General features: G+C 40.0%; 1 protein-coding gene across 2 annotated transcripts in view; it reads left to right on the forward strand.

The window, feature by feature from the left end:
- The window catches only part of UGGT1 (UDP-glucose glycoprotein glucosyltransferase 1), a 259,452-nt gene that overhangs the window by 7,158 nt on the left and 236,438 nt on the right, over window positions 1-15,856 (forward strand). For both annotated transcript variants that reach the window (XM_053709747.1, XM_053709748.1), the window contains exon 2: window positions 10,668-10,809. In XM_053709747.1, coding sequence (XP_053565722.1) covers window positions 10,682-10,809 — 128 coding nt within the window. In that variant the 5' untranslated portion in view covers window positions 10,668-10,681. The remainder of the gene's footprint in view (window positions 1-10,667; window positions 10,810-15,856) is intronic.

Raw genomic sequence — 15,856 nt, forward strand, 5'->3', positions numbered from 1 at the left:
TTTTTTATTTAGCAACATAAGTTTCAAAAGTATTGCTGGGAAACATAGAGTTGTGGATTATTTAGACTATAGTTAAAGGGACAGTAAACAATGATTTAGCATGAATATATTTTAAAATATATGTATTTTTATTTGCTGTAGAAAATAATCTATATATCCCAAATGCTTTTTATAATTAAATAATACCCTCTAAAGCTGTTTCTTCTCTGTATCCATCCCCCGCCCCAACTCGCTCAGCGTGCGGTTATGCTGCACTCACTCGGTTATGCTGAACTCAGCATATGCCCACTCCTCTCCTACTAACGCGCGCTCACACAGGATCTTTAGAGCTCTGTAGCGCGTGTCCTGTAGCCTCACACACTCTGTCACTGGACAGATAAATGTAAACAGTGGATTGCAAAATATGTTATTGGTGATCCGCTGTTTACATCACTAGAAGGAAACGTTTCTTCTAATATACTTTATGCTTTTTAAAATTGTACCCCATTGTAAATAACGAGAAAGGTTAGTATTTTAACCAATATAAAACCGAGAATAAACATTTTTTTATAAAATATCAAAGTATTGGGCTTCTGACAAAATAAAAAAATGGCGGTTCAAATAAATATATATGTATATTTATATTCTTACAATAATAATGCAATCTCAGGACTTTCTCCAAAGCAAGGTCAAATTTATTAGATGACGTTTCAGGGAACTCAAGTCCCTTTCATCAGATCAAAAAAGTGAACAAATGTGATAAACACTTACACATTATATAGTGACAACTTATCAAGTACATACCTTCCACATCTATCAGAATTGCGCCAAACAGTGTTTGGAACGCATCCCTGCGTTCCATCCAGCCCCAACCGGCTCTCCACTTCCGGTTTCACTGGGCTCATAATTATAGTTACAAAATATACAAAACCATGCCCATTCAGGGTACAGATCTCCACACACCTTATTGAACAGAAGAACTATGTGTAGGCAAGTTCATGCTGGAAAAATATTGATGTAAAAAAATGGCAAACCGGAAGTTGTCATAGTATCACTTCCAGTTTCACAGAGAGTGTAAATCCTGTGTGAATAAAGTCATAAGTGTACAATAGGTGTTAAAAGGACATGAAACCCACATTTTTCCCTTCATGATTTACAAAGAGTATGCAATGTTAAACAACTTTCTAATTTACTTATCTAATTTGCTTAATTCTCATGATATCCTTTGCTGAAAAGCATATCTAGATAGGCTCAGTAGCTGCTGATTGGTGGCTGCAGATAGATGCCTGTAGTGATTGGCTCAGTAGCTGCTGATTGGTGACTGCAGATAGATGCCTGGAGTGATTGTCTCACCCATGTGCATTTCTAGTTCTTCAACAAAGAATATCTAAAGAATGAAGTAAATCAGGTAAAAGAAGTAAATTAGGATGTTGTTTAAAATTGTATTCTCTCTGAATCATTAAAGATTTTTTGTGTGTTTTAAAGTCCCTTTAAGCCTTAAAGTGAGGAACATAACCACAGTGATAGCACCCCCTGCTGGGTGTTTAAGTGATAACTTAACACTGCAGGTCTAAAAATATGTACAGATACAGAATATATCTCAATTAGGTCTTTCTAAGTGTATCAGGTTTACAAAAATTGAATACTAGACGCATCTTGTCTATTTTGTAAGCCTGTCTGATTACACTACAGACAGATTATATAGCAATTAGGACTAAACATGTTAGTACTACTATGACATTTTTTACATATATCTGGGAACCTCAGAATTGGTTCCTCCTGGCATCTATTCCAGTTACAATAGTACAATAAAACAGTATCCATAGACAGATACACAAGGAAATAAAACATAAAGAATTGCAGACAGCACTGTATCTCTTCGTATAGACATAAATTGTTATGTTGAAAGGCACATAAATCATATATATTATAAGTTCCATCCAAAATGGCACCATGTTCCTCCGGTCACATCCATAAAAGGGTACATACTACCTCTTCCATCAATTTATACCTCCCAGACTTCAGGCAATGTTGGTACTATCTGTGCTGTGGGTGACATTATATAGTAGACATTGTGGGCACTCCCGAGTTCCCCACCAACGGATCCGCTCCACTGCATCAGGGTCCTGATATGACAACTCTAGTAAACAGGCAGCATCCCAAGGTGCCGCCGGCACCTTTCCATCATATTGTACCACGCTACATATCCGCACCCTAGGTTTGTATCAGATCAAATTAACCCCTTGAAGTCTGGTACAGCGTTCAGTCCTCCTGGGGAGATAGTCCCCAACCTCTATATACACTGGGCTTCTCTAGAGAGTAGGAGTTTATCCCGGTCTCCACCCCGATCCGGTTTCGGCACATGGTTTATCAGAGTATATCTGATTGATGCCACCGTCTGTCTCTGCTCCGCACAGTGCCTTGCCAATGGTTGACACGAAGAGCCCTTTACTAACGCCTGGCGTATAGCCAGCCTGTGATTGGCCATGCGCTCTCTCAAGGTACACTTCGTTTTGCCCACATAAAACATGGAGCATGGACACACAAGTAAATAAACCACATGAGTGGTGGTATAGGTGATCAAATGTCTGATAGTATAAATTTATCACATTTCTTTGTTGAAATGAGACCGTTGCACGTGGTGCAGCCCACACATCTGTAGCTTCCCTTGATGTTTATCTTCTGTTTTTTCTGATAGCACTGTTTAGGGTCCATACGTACCAACAGGTCACGAAGATTAGTGCTTGTTTTAAACCCCACCATTGGTGTTAGCTCTTTGCTAAATCGAAGCTTGGGATCTGATGAAAGTATCAGCCAGTGTCTTCAAAATTCTTCCTGTATTAATGGTACCAGGGGTGAACGTGGTTACCATGATCAGCCTATTGCGCTCCTGGTTCTCTTTGTTTTCATTAATCAGCTCCTCTTGAGTATGTTGCTGTACCATATCAAGGATTGGTCCCACCGTTCTCAGTTTGTATCCTCTCTGGAGAAACTTACTCCTAGTTTCCTCTAACTGGGAGACTCCCCGAGTGTGCTGTGTGTTGTTACGGATGGTTCTCACCATCTGTGACTTGACTATGCCCTGAAATAATGTTGGTGGATGGCAGCTGTCTGCTCTAAGAATCAAATTGCGATCTGTAGGTTTCTGTAGGTTAAAGAGTAGTCCCTAATTTAGGGCCATCTTTAAATATCTGTAGATCAAGAAAACTAACACTCCCGCTGTCCGATGTCGTGTCAGTGTTGTTAAGTGTACTGAACCATGCTTGTAGAGAGTCAAGATCACCCCTCCAGATCAGGAAGGTGTCATCTACGTATCTTCTGAAGAAGAGAATAGACGACCCCTCTCCGGACCACACAAAAATATTTTCGAAATCTGACATAAAAATTTTGGCATATGCTGGGGCCATATTAGACCCCATTGTCATGCCAGCGGACTGCACATAAAAGTCCTCCTCAAATCGGAAATAGTTTAGTTTCAGACAAAAGTCTATCATAGTCAACACAAGTTCAACAGGTACTGTACTTAGTGTCCTGGAGTAAATGTTTCTTAACCGCCAACAGTCCCACATCATGCGGAATGATGATATAGAGATTGTTGAGGTCCAAGGTCACCACCAAATCTCCCCCTTCAATCTGAACATTCTTCAAAAGTCTAATTAGCTGATTGCTATCCAATAGAAATGAATGGACCTGTCTAACAATTGGCTGGAGTAAAAAATCAATATATTGCCACCGGTTGTGTTAAAGAGTGAACTGCCGAGACAATGGGACGTCCCAGCGCATTGTGCAGACTCTTATGCACTTTGGGGATGGTGTATAAAATTCAGAATTCTGGGAAATTGTGTGATACAAAATGTCACGGATACCAGACGGCTAAGGCTATCCCCCACCCCCCTACAACCTCAACCCTGTTGTTTCTCAGTGGTTTTGGGCTCCTCAGAGCAACCATCATCTCTGGAAGCTGTTTGTTTGCTTTGTGTTGGCTTGTTTTTGTGTTCAGAGAAAAGTTGATGTATGACCAGGAAAACCCTCCTAGGCTGGCCTGGAACTCCCGGTCGGCCGCCTCACAACGGACACCCATCTAACCCTTCACAGGCTGGCCAGGCTCCTGGAACTCCTGGTTGGCCACAGCACAGCAGAGAACCCGCTAACTTTAACCCAGGTCGCTCCAGCAACCATGTGCCCCAGAGCTCCGCTCATTTTGGGATTAGTAGCCCCTGGGGAGTACAAGGGGTGGTGGAATTGCCGGAGGGGAGCTCCTTTGGGAACCGGGGGTTTTGGACACCCCTAACCCCAAAACTTCAACTTCCCGCCGCTCCACCGGGATCACCCCGAAACCGCCACCCATATGTATTGGGATTATGTGGGACTGTGGCTCCTATGGAGGTGCTGGGCTGTCTGGAGGGGCGGGAAAATAGTGGGATTGTCCAGGGTCTTATCAAGATGAGCTGTCTGTATAAAAGGAGTGCATGTTTTCAATAAAATCAGTTCTTGTTCACCTGAAGGCTAGTCTGTCTAGTTATTTGGGTGAGCTCCAGCTAAAATCACTTTCCTGGGCTACATAGAAATCACTTTCCTTGGCTACATAGCAGCCTGTTCCAGGCAGAGAAAGAATCATCAGGCAGAGCTACCCAGTCTGGGTAGCTGGAGTCTGCCACAGGGTGGGACCCTGGGTACTGATGCTGTCGGGCATCAGGGGTGGCTACAGGCTGTGGTCACTTGCCAGCTACATAGCTGCAGTCGGCAGGGAGGAAGCAGGACCCGTTTGGCGGAGCTACCCAGTCGGGGTAGCCGGTTTATCCATCACACAAAAGTTACAGTATTAAGCCCTGTTCAAATCCGAAGTCCAACAAAGTATCTAATTTCTTTTTAAAAGTGCCTGTGGAATCTCCTGATAGTTTTTTTTTTTTTTTGTAGGTGGTACTATCCATAAGTTGTTGCAGTATGTCCTCCTTATAGTCCTTGTAGTCCATGAGGACTATTGCCCCCCCCCCCCTTATCGGCGAGCCTGATCACCAGGGATGTATCAGACTGCAACAACCTAATTGCAGTACGCTCCTCACTAGACAAATTATTTTTCCATTTATTGTCACATACCTCCTGTTCCATATCTTGTGTCACAAGTCTCGTAAAAGTTTTTATACTGGGACAACAATTCCCTGGCTCAAAAGTACTGGGCTTTTTGAAGCAACTAAATTCTCGGTGTGTGTCATCCGATCTGGTGACATGTTCCTTAAAAAACTCTTTAATTTTTAGGTTTCTATGAAACTTATGTACATCTAATTTTAAATCTAGTTCAGAAAGAGAGTTACTAGGAACAAAAGAGAGGCCTTTGTTTAATAGTTGTGTATATTTATATACATTTATCATGATGTATTTTTATATGTATGTTTATATACTTGCAAAGGGTTCCTATATTTGTATCTTCTGTGTTTGTAGAGGAGGGTTTTTAAGCATGCGCATCAGCTCAGCATTGGTCTGAGAGCGCGCCTTCAATCAATAACAATAATGAGGTGATCGGTCCTCTCCGGATTAGTTAAATTGCGCAATTACTAAAATCTAACATTTTTATGATAAGAGAGCAAAACATTTTACACTTTATTCTTATAACTTAAGTAGGATTTTTAATAATATGCAAATTTGAAAGTAAAGTTTACTGTCCCTTTAAGTATTTTTGCAATTTCAGATTTCATAATACTATCGCGTTGGTATATTGAATTTACTGTACATTTGTATGTCCTTATGAAAAACCTTTGCAGCTCACTTTAGTACATATATTAAGTTAAATACTTCCCTTAAAAGAAAAATGGAAGTTAAAATGAAATATTCATGTTTGTGATGTTCTAATTTCAAGATCATATTAATGTATTCATTTAACCTCTTTCTCTTGGGTTTCTGTGAATGAAACTTGGCTCTCTCCATGAAGCCACACTAAATAAAGTCTCAGGAGCATGCACATGTTTTATCACTATGTGGCAGCAGAGTGTGTGTAGCATTGTTATACAAGCAACCTGCAGAGGGAGGCTGCAGTAGGCAGTGCTGAATGACAGCAGGGGACACCAGCAGTTTTGCCTTCACTTACTACTTCTGCACACATTGGATTTTTCCTATCCAAAGAAAGATACACTATTTGAGTTTTAAACAGATTTCTCTGTTAAAATTACATATTACTCATTTTTTTCCATCATGTGTATGGAAGTGTTAAACATATTAACAAGATTCTTTTTTTGCGATAAAAGGCAAATTAAGAGCTGTTTACATTTAAGATGAATCTAAAAGGAAGTGTATTATTATTTTATTGACCTGAGACAACTCCCACAGAAAAAATGGTTTATTCGGCACTAACCCCCCCTTAAAACCTTAAAAATCCTTTAGGCAGAACAGTAAAGCTTTTTGAGTCCCTTTTAAATGATGGCTCTAGCAGCTATACAGTTGTCTTGTTCACTAGCTTAGATTACAATATGGCTGAAGCTACTGCATTCTAAAGATCTCTCTATTTAGACTGAAATGTGCAGGAAATGCATCTTTGTGCACATTTTAATATTTACAAGTACTCCCCTTCCTATGTCTAAAAACTAAATAGTACGTTTATTAAGCACAAGAGCATCTGCTTTAAACCCCCCCACAATATATGTATACTTTTTGGAGTGTTTGTGTGTATGTGTGTATATATATATATATATATATATATATATATATATATATATACTCCAAAATGTGATTCCACCCTCCTGGGTCAACTACCTGGGTGCAAGAAATGTAGAATACAAATACCAAAAAGAATGCACTCACAGGAATTTAAGTCATCAATAAGTCAAAATGTTTATTTGACGTTTCGAGGACTATTCTATCCACTTCTTCAGAATAAATAAAATGTGCACAACAACACTCTTATATAATGTATACAGTTCCATCCATGATTTTTTTTTCCAGAGTTAGTTACCGCATCTGGCCAAATGGGAAAAGCCTAGGTACCTCGTCAAGGTCTCTTCCAAAAAACCTGGGTACCTAAACAGCCACACAATGCAGGCTCACAATCAAACAACTGTGAAAAAAAACAACTGAAAAAATGGAGGGTGCACAGGCTTATGTAATGTCCCCAAACATATACAAAACACGGGTGGGGTCAGCACTCTCAGGCCGGACTGGGTACACGTCTTATGAGCCTGCAAAATGCACAGCCCTAGGTGCAAACCAGCACTCTCAGGAAGCTGCACTGTCACCAGAACGACAGGCCTGGGTGCAAGGCCCAAACAGGGAAAATTACAAAAAAATAATTCATTAATATAACACACAGAAAAAATCCAGCACTCACTCACAAGCTCTCAACTAAGATAAAAAGCAGCAATGGAAGAGTTAGTTACCGCATCTGGCCAAATGGGAAAAGCTCAGGTACCTCGTCAAGGTCTCTTCCAAAAAAAAAGACTGGGTCCCTAAACAGCCACACAATGCAGGCTCACAATCAAACAACTGTGAAAAAATGGAGGGTGCACAGGCTTATGTAATCTCCCCAAACATATACAAAACACAGGTGGGGTCAGCACTCCCTGTTTGGGCCTTGCACCCAGGCCTATCTGAGGTTAACTGCCTGTGGCTCTGGTGACAGTGCAGCTTCCTGAGAGTGCTGGTTTGCACCTAGGGCTGTGCATGTTGCAGGGTCATAGGATGTGTACCCGGTCCGGCCTGAGAGTGCTGAACCCACCCGTGTTTTGTAAATGTTTGGGGAGATTACATAAGCCTGTGCACCCTCCATTTTTTCACAGTTGCTTTTTTCACAGTTGTTTGATTGTGAGCCTGCATTGTGTGGCTGTTTAGGGACCCAGGTTTTTTGGAAGAGACCTTGACGAGGTACCTGGGCTTTTCCCATTTGGCCAGATGCGGTAACTAACTCTTCCATTGCTGCTTTTTATCTTAGTTGAGAGCTTGTGAGTGAGTGCTGAACTTCTTCTGTGTGTTATATTAATGTATTATTTTTTTGTAATTTTCCCTGTTTGGGCCTTGCACCCAGGCCTGTCTGAGGTTAACTGCCTGTGGCTCTGGTGACAGTGCAGCTTCCTGAGAATGCTGGTTTGCACCCAGGGCTGTGCATGTTACAGGGTCATTGGATGTGTACCCGGTCCGGCCTGAGAGTGCTGACCCCACCCGTGTTTTTTTAATATATATATATATATATATATATATATACACACACACACAAAAGTGAGCACACCCCTCACATTTTTGTAAATATTTTATTATATCTTTTCATTTGACAACACTGAAGAAATTACACTTTGCTACAATGTAAAGTAGTGAGTGTACAGCCTGTATAACAGTGTAAATTTGCTGTCCACTCAAAATAACTCAACACACTGCCATTAATGTTTAAACCATTGGCAACAAAAGTGAGTATACCCCTAAGTGGAATTGTCCATATTGGGCCCAAAGTGTCAATATTTTGTGTGCCCATATTTTGTGTGCCCACCATTATTTTCCAGCACTGCCTTAAACCTCTTGGGCATGGAGTTCACCAGAGCTTCACAGGTTGCCACTGGAGTCCTCTTCCACTCCTCCATGATGACATCACAGAGCTGGTGGATATTAGAGATCTTGCGCTCCCCCACCTTCCATTTGAGGATGCCCCACAGATGCTCAATAGGGTGTAGGTTTGGAGACATGCTTGGCCAGTATATCACCTTTACCCTCAGGTTCTTTAGCAAGGCAGTGGTCATCTTGGAGGTGTGTTTGGGGTCGTTATGTTGGAATACTGCCCTGCAACCTAGTCTCCGAAGGGAGGGGATCATGCTCTGCTTCAGTATGTCACAGTACATGTTGGCATTCATGGTTCCCTTAATGACTGTAGGCAAGGCACACTTGTCTTTGTACTCCTCACCTGGTTGCCGCCCCACATGTTTGACACCATCTGAACCAAATAAGTTTATCTTGGTCTCATCGGACCACGGACATGGTTCCAGTAATCCATGTCCTTAGTCTGCTTGTCTTCAGCAAACTGTTTGCGGGCTTTCTTGTGCATCATTTTTAGAAGAGGTTCCTTCTGGGACGACAGCCATGCAGACCAATTTGATGCAGTGTGTGGCGTATGGTCTGAGCACTGACAGGCTGACCCCCCACCCCTTCAACTTCTGCAGCAATACTGGCAGCACTCATACATCTATTTCCCAAAGACAACCTCTGGATATGACGCTGAGCACGTGCACTCAACTTCTTTGGTCAATCATGGCGAGGCCTGTTCTGAGTGGGAGCTGTCCTGTGAAACTGCTGTATGGTCTTGCCCACCTTGCTGCAGCTCAGTTTCAGGGTCTTGGCAATCTTTTTATAGCTTAGGCCATCTTTATGTAGAGCAACAATTCTTTTTTTTTCAGATCCTCAGAGAGTTCTTTGCCATGAGGTGCCATGTTGAACTTCCAGTGACCAGTATAAAAGAGTGTGATAGCGATAACACCAAATTTAACACACCTGCTCCCCATTCACACCTGAAACCTTGTAACACTAACGTGTCACATGACACCGGGGAGGGAAAATGGCTAATTGGGCCCAATTTGGACATTTCCATTTAGGGGTGTACTCACTTTTGTTGCCAATGGTTTAGAGTAGACATTAATGGCTGTGTGCTTCAGTATGTCACAGTACATGTTGGCATTCATGGTTCCCTTAATGACTGTAGGCAAGGCACACTTGTCTTTGTACTCCTCACCTGGTTGCCGCCCCACATGTTTGACACCATCTGAACCAAATAAGTTTATCTTGGTCTCATCGGACCACGGACATGGTTCCAGTAATCCATGTCCTTAGTCTGCTTGTCTTCAGCAAACTGTTTGCGGGCTTTCTTGTGCATCATTTTTAGAAGAGGTTCCTTCTGGGACGACAGCCATGCAGACCAATTTGATGCAGTGTGTGGCGTATGGTCTGAGCACTGACAGGCTGACCCCCCACCCCTTCAACTTCTGCAGCAATACTGGCAGCACTCATACATCTATTTCCCAAAGACAACCTCTGGATATGACGCTGAGCACGTGCACTCAACTTCTTTGGTCAATCATGGCGAGGCCTGTTCTGAGTGGGAGCTGTCCTGTGAAACTGCTGTATGGTCTTGCCCACCTTGCTGCAGCTCAGTTTCAGGGTCTTGGCAATCTTTTTATAGCTTAGGCCATCTTTATGTAGAGCAACAATTCTTTTTTTTTCAGATCCTCAGAGAGTTCTTTGCCATGAGGTGCCATGTTGAACTTCCAGTGACCAGTATAAAAGAGTGTGATAGCGATAACACCAAATTTAACACACCTGCTCCCCATTCACACCTGAAACCTTGTAACACTAACGTGTCACATGACACCGGGGAGGGAAAATGGCTAATTGGGCCCAATTTGGACATTTCCATTTAGGGGTGTACTCACTTTTGTTGCCAATGGTTTAGAGTAGACATTAATGGCTGTGTGTTGAGTTATTTTGAGGGGACGGCAAATTTACACTGTGATACAGGCTGTAAACTCACTACTTTACATTGTAGCAAAGTGTAATGTCTTCAGTGTTGTCACATGAAAAGATATTCTAAAATATTTACAAAAAACTTGAGGGGTGTACTCACTTTTGTGAGATACTGTGTGTGTGTGCCGCAAAGTATGTATATTATTTAAAACAACCTGGTGACAGCTGCTCTCCTTTCTCATTTTATTCCTCTCTGCTTCCTTTAGACACCAGAAGTGCAATGGAATTACTGTGCGTAGTCCTTGGTTTATGTCTGTATTTCTCAGCTGCAGCTGCAGCAGATTCCAAGGCGGTAACAATGTCACTGACTACCAAGTGGCCTTCAACACCCTTAATACTGGAAGCAAGGTAAGTAGTATTATATTTTGCTTCATTCTGTGTATATAAAAATATAAGATATAATGAAAGTATATTGCAAACTATCTAATCACAGTGCGGCTGATCACGCTATTAAACTAAATATAGCTTGCTCCCGCTGCCAGACCTGAGTGGGAGCACGCTACATTTAGTTCAGTAGCGCGATTGGGTGCGCTGTGATAAGATAGATAGTTTGCAATATACTTTCATTATTTATTTTGTCCCCTCTTCCTGTAATTTAACTCTGAAAATTGTTGTTTTTCTAAATTCCACTTAGTTTTTGTAAAGTAATGGGTGCCGCCATGTTCGAACTTAAAGTTTTCACCTTATCTCACTGTCCTGCTGCAAACAATATATATTTCCCTAACTGTTCTCAGCAGATGCCAAATAAATAAAAAACTAGTTCAAACATGGCAGCGATCCATTAATTTATAGAATCTAGAGTACTTTATAGAAACGAAAATGTTACACTTATATCTTAAATATTTAAACTAATATAATGGTAAAAATAAATCTACATGTTACTCTAAGGCTAATCTTTGATTTGAATTCATCATTATGTTTATATGTATTTACTGTTCAACATCCCTTTTAATTATGCTTTTAAATATGTGCATTGGTTAAAGAAACACTGTACTGTAAAGTTGACTTCCCCTGTGTTTCTAATAACTTGTTATACTAGCTGTATGGGAAATTGCTCCTTGAGTTTATTTATGTATCTGAAAAGCAGTTTTTGCTTCTTGAAACCTCAACCCATTGCTTATAAGAACATATCAATTTAAAGGACAGACCAGTAAATATAGTAGATTTGCATAATCAACAAATGCATGATAAAAAGGCAATGCAATAGCACGTAGGGCTCCATGTACGAAGTAGCGTAAGCTGCTCCGGAGCCCTTGCGGGGAAGGTTTGCACATGCAAGCCTGCTTCCCGCATTGTAAGAAGCAGCATTCATTAGACAGCTGCTTCTTACACTTTCACGAAGAGCGAGCAAGCTATTGGTGATTGACAGTCCCTTCTCTTATGCGATTTGGTCACGCATTACACACTCATTGGAGTGTGTAATGATGCGTACGGGCCAGTGGACAAACAGATCCCCTGCTCTTTGTATGCAGCGAAGGTGTGCGGACAGCTTCACAAGTTGAGACGCTTGTCTGCATGCCATTTAATACATGGGGCACTATGTCTAAACTTCATATGAGTAGTAGATTTTTTTTTTTCTGACAAATTTCAAAGTTATGTCTATTTCCACTCCCACTGTATCATGTGACAGCCTTCATCCAATCACAAATGCTTATACGTATGTTCTGTGAGTGTTTGCACATGCTCAGTAGGAGTTAGTTACTCAAAAAGTGTAAATATAAAAAGACTGCACATTTTGTTAATGGAAGTAAATTGTAAAGTTGTTTAAAATTGCTGCTCTAACTGAATCATGAAAGTATAATTTTTAACTTTAGTGTCCCTTAAATGGTCTGACCTTCCAAATACAGCAGACGTGCATATCTTATTTTTTTTTTTTTTCTCTCACTGTATTCCAAGCACTTGTGCTCCTTATATTTTCTATAGACAATATTACATTATTCATATTTTTAGTAAAGGTACCAACAGGCAAAAACAACTATTTCATATAGCGCCCAAATTGGTAAAGCTTTCTGGTCTGGCAACATTATCTAAGAAGTCTTGCCAGGTCCTATTGATCTGCTTATCTCACTATTCAGGATTGTGTATGTGATAGTAAAATGTCTATAATTACAATATAAGGCCTAAATAAATTGTATCATTTTTCTCCTTGCTGGTGAGTTTTTGATCATTCAAACCATAGTCAGAAATGGTCTGGCTAATAAATTAGAACATTCCCTTATTACACTGGAATGTCCCATCAAATAGTTTTATGCAGGATGTGGTTTACCGATGACTTTTTTTTTAGATTATTCAGTGCTGCTGCTTCATTTCCATACTAGGATGACCTGAGTAGCATCTACTGAATAAAAAAGCTGTAAATCATTTTATCACACCACAGCAACCTACTATGTATGTCTGGCACACATTCCTCTGTGGTTTAAAAGTATATTTACTTTGGAGAAGTGGAGTGCTGTATAAAATGCATTGTAGTCTTTGTACCTTAGGTTGGACAAGTCTGCTATGATGTCTGTTCACTCTTTGACCCTCTTTGTTATAGTGCTTGAATAACAGACTCTTCTTGCAGCTTTTTTTGTTCTGTGTACATTTTCTAAAATCTAGATCTCTATACATAACCGATATCAGTGTTCTTACTCTTGCTTATAGACGATTGTGCTGGAAATTACGTTAATATTATTTAACGTTTCAATATAAACCATAGTATGTTTTAATGCAGCAATTCTCTGCTTATTAAATCCCCTCAGGCAAAAAGAACTTGGCTCTATTACAGCTTCCCCAAATGTGTTCTTCATTTTGTTTATTTAAACTTTACTCTTTATTTCCATGTGTAATATAAGTGTAATCTACTAGACCCCCACTATGCATCCCCATGGTCCTTATGGCAATGATATTCTGTGCACGTTCACGTGACCACCCATGCTAGGAATTTTGTCCCTGCTGATCATGTTAAGCAGAATTCCCTTGCACAGTCCCAGTTGTTATTGCTTTTCACTCCTGTTCCTCTGAATATTATATAGTTAAGGCTTACCTGCAAAATGCAAATGAGGCCTCACATACAATTAAAGGGACAGTAAAGTCAAAATTAAACTTAAAGTAAAGGTAAACTTAACCCTTCTGCCTCACGGGATTGGATAGATTTTTAAATATGAGCCAGAGTTTAATTAATCTTTTTTTAATATTTATTTATTTTCTCAAATTTTTACCGCTTCGACAATAAGCGCAGCTCTCCCCCGGCCGCCATATTGTCTAATTGATTGACAGATGACGATTCTTAAAACAACTAATCCTTGTTTCCCCCCGGGCCGTGACGTTTATGCAAAGGGCATGAAAAAATAAATATAAAAAATGTGATGAATTAAACTTGGATCGTTTTTTAAAAGTCTTTCCAATGCCGTGAGGCAGTAGGCTTACGTTTACCTTCACTTTAAATGAGTCCGTTAGAGAATTAATTTTAAACAACTATCCAGTTTATTTCTGTTATCAATTTTGCTTAGTTTCATTTGTTAAAAAATAACTGTAGGTGAGCTCAGGACCCTGCACATGTGTTTATCAATCTGGCAGAAGTGGTTGTCCTATCAGCCTACTTAGATTTACTCTCCAGCAAAGGATACCAAAAGAACAAAGCAGATTTGATAATAATAGTAAAATTGAGAGGAAATGCAAAGCTCAGAAGTAAAACTGACTCTCTGCCATGTTAGTTAGTGACTATAATTTTGCTGCTAGGTGCTAATCATTTTAGTGTGTCTATTAAAAGGGTTAATGGTGTTTTTAACGGGGCAGGAAACCCCAACAATGTATTTCATGATTTGGATAGAACATACCATTTTATATAACTTTTCAATTTACTTCTATTATCAAATTTGCTTCATTCTCTTGTTAGCCGTTGCTGAAGGAGCAGCATTGCCCTACTGGCAAGCTGAACACGTCTAGTTAACCAATCACAAGAGGCAAATGTGTGCAGGCACCAATCGGCAACTAGCTCCCACTAGTGTAGGATATGTGTGTATTCCTTTTCAACAAAGGATAGCAAGCACAAGAAAATAAGTGAATTGAAAAGTGTCTTTAAATTACATGCTCTGTCAGAATCATGCAAGTTTAATTTTGACTTTCCTATCCCTTTAAGGAGAGATAATGTTGATATATACGTAAACACTTTTGGTCAAGCAAATGAAAGGGCAGCATTTACACAAGTTGTGTATATGTAACACATGTTGTATAGGCCAGGGCTAGAAACATTCCAGAAGTCCACTGTTGCTAAAATCTTTTTTTTTTTTTTTGGATTTGACTATAACTCTATATTTATATAGCCAGATGCCACTGGTCTGTTTCTAGATTCGTAAAGTGGTGTAGCTTGTCATTGATTAAATAAATAACCATAAAGGGACATAAAACACATTTTAAATTCTCCCATATTCTGTTTTATTTATACATAGTAAAAAGCTTTGCAATCTACTTTCTTGATTTATTTAGACAATTTTTTTCATAATTTAAAGGGGCATACAACAACAATCACATGTACATGAATGCATCTCAACATTGAAAAAAAAAATCACTTGCACTTGTATTGGCTAAATTGTTTTAAGTAAAAATGATCAGTGTATCAGTGGTAGCCTTTACTGTGCATGGAATATACTGTATGTACATATGCCCTTTCAAACGCTTTTCGTGTGCAGAGCTGGGGGTGGCATGTATTCCTCATTGATGCAGACTGAATCATTGCTGACAATGATATGCTCCCTGAGCAGGCACAGAGTTTCCTGGCTATAAAGCCTATCATTAAAACAATTGTAGCATGTACTTGAAGCAGTTTCCCTTATACATGTGTATTACATGTGACGTCTATAGCGGAAACACATTTTTGTTCATTTCATTTTATGTCCCTTTAAATTGGTAGTTTTTCCAGTTGCCATGATAATTGAAAGTGCATCTTCTTATACAGAAGCCTAACCCTGGTAGATTCTACATAGATAATCCACGTTACATTATCAAACCTAAATTATTTTACTTTTTTTTATTTTTTTAAATTGTTAATGGAAAAAACACATTTCACAAAATTTATTTCAACCTTTTCTCCAACATTGGTGTGTCCGGTCCACGGTGTCATCCATTACTTGTGGGATATTCTCCTCCCCCACAGGGAAAGGCAAGGAGAGCACACAGCAAGAGCTGTCCATATAGTCCCTCCCAGGCTCCGCCCCCCCAGTCATTCTCCTTGCCGCTCTGAACAAGTAGCATCTCCTCGGGGATGGTGAGGAGTTTGTGGTGTTTAGTTGTAGTTTTTTATTCTTCTATCAAGAGTTTGTTATTTTAAAATAGTGCTGGTATGTACTATTTACTCTGAAACAGAAAGGGATGAAGATTTCTGTTTGTGAGAGGAAGATGATTTTAGCAGACAGTA

This window comes from Bombina bombina, chromosome 4 (genome assembly GCF_027579735.1).
Source record: "Bombina bombina isolate aBomBom1 chromosome 4, aBomBom1.pri, whole genome shotgun sequence".
In the NCBI taxonomy this organism is placed as follows: domain Eukaryota; kingdom Metazoa; phylum Chordata; class Amphibia; order Anura; family Bombinatoridae; genus Bombina; species Bombina bombina.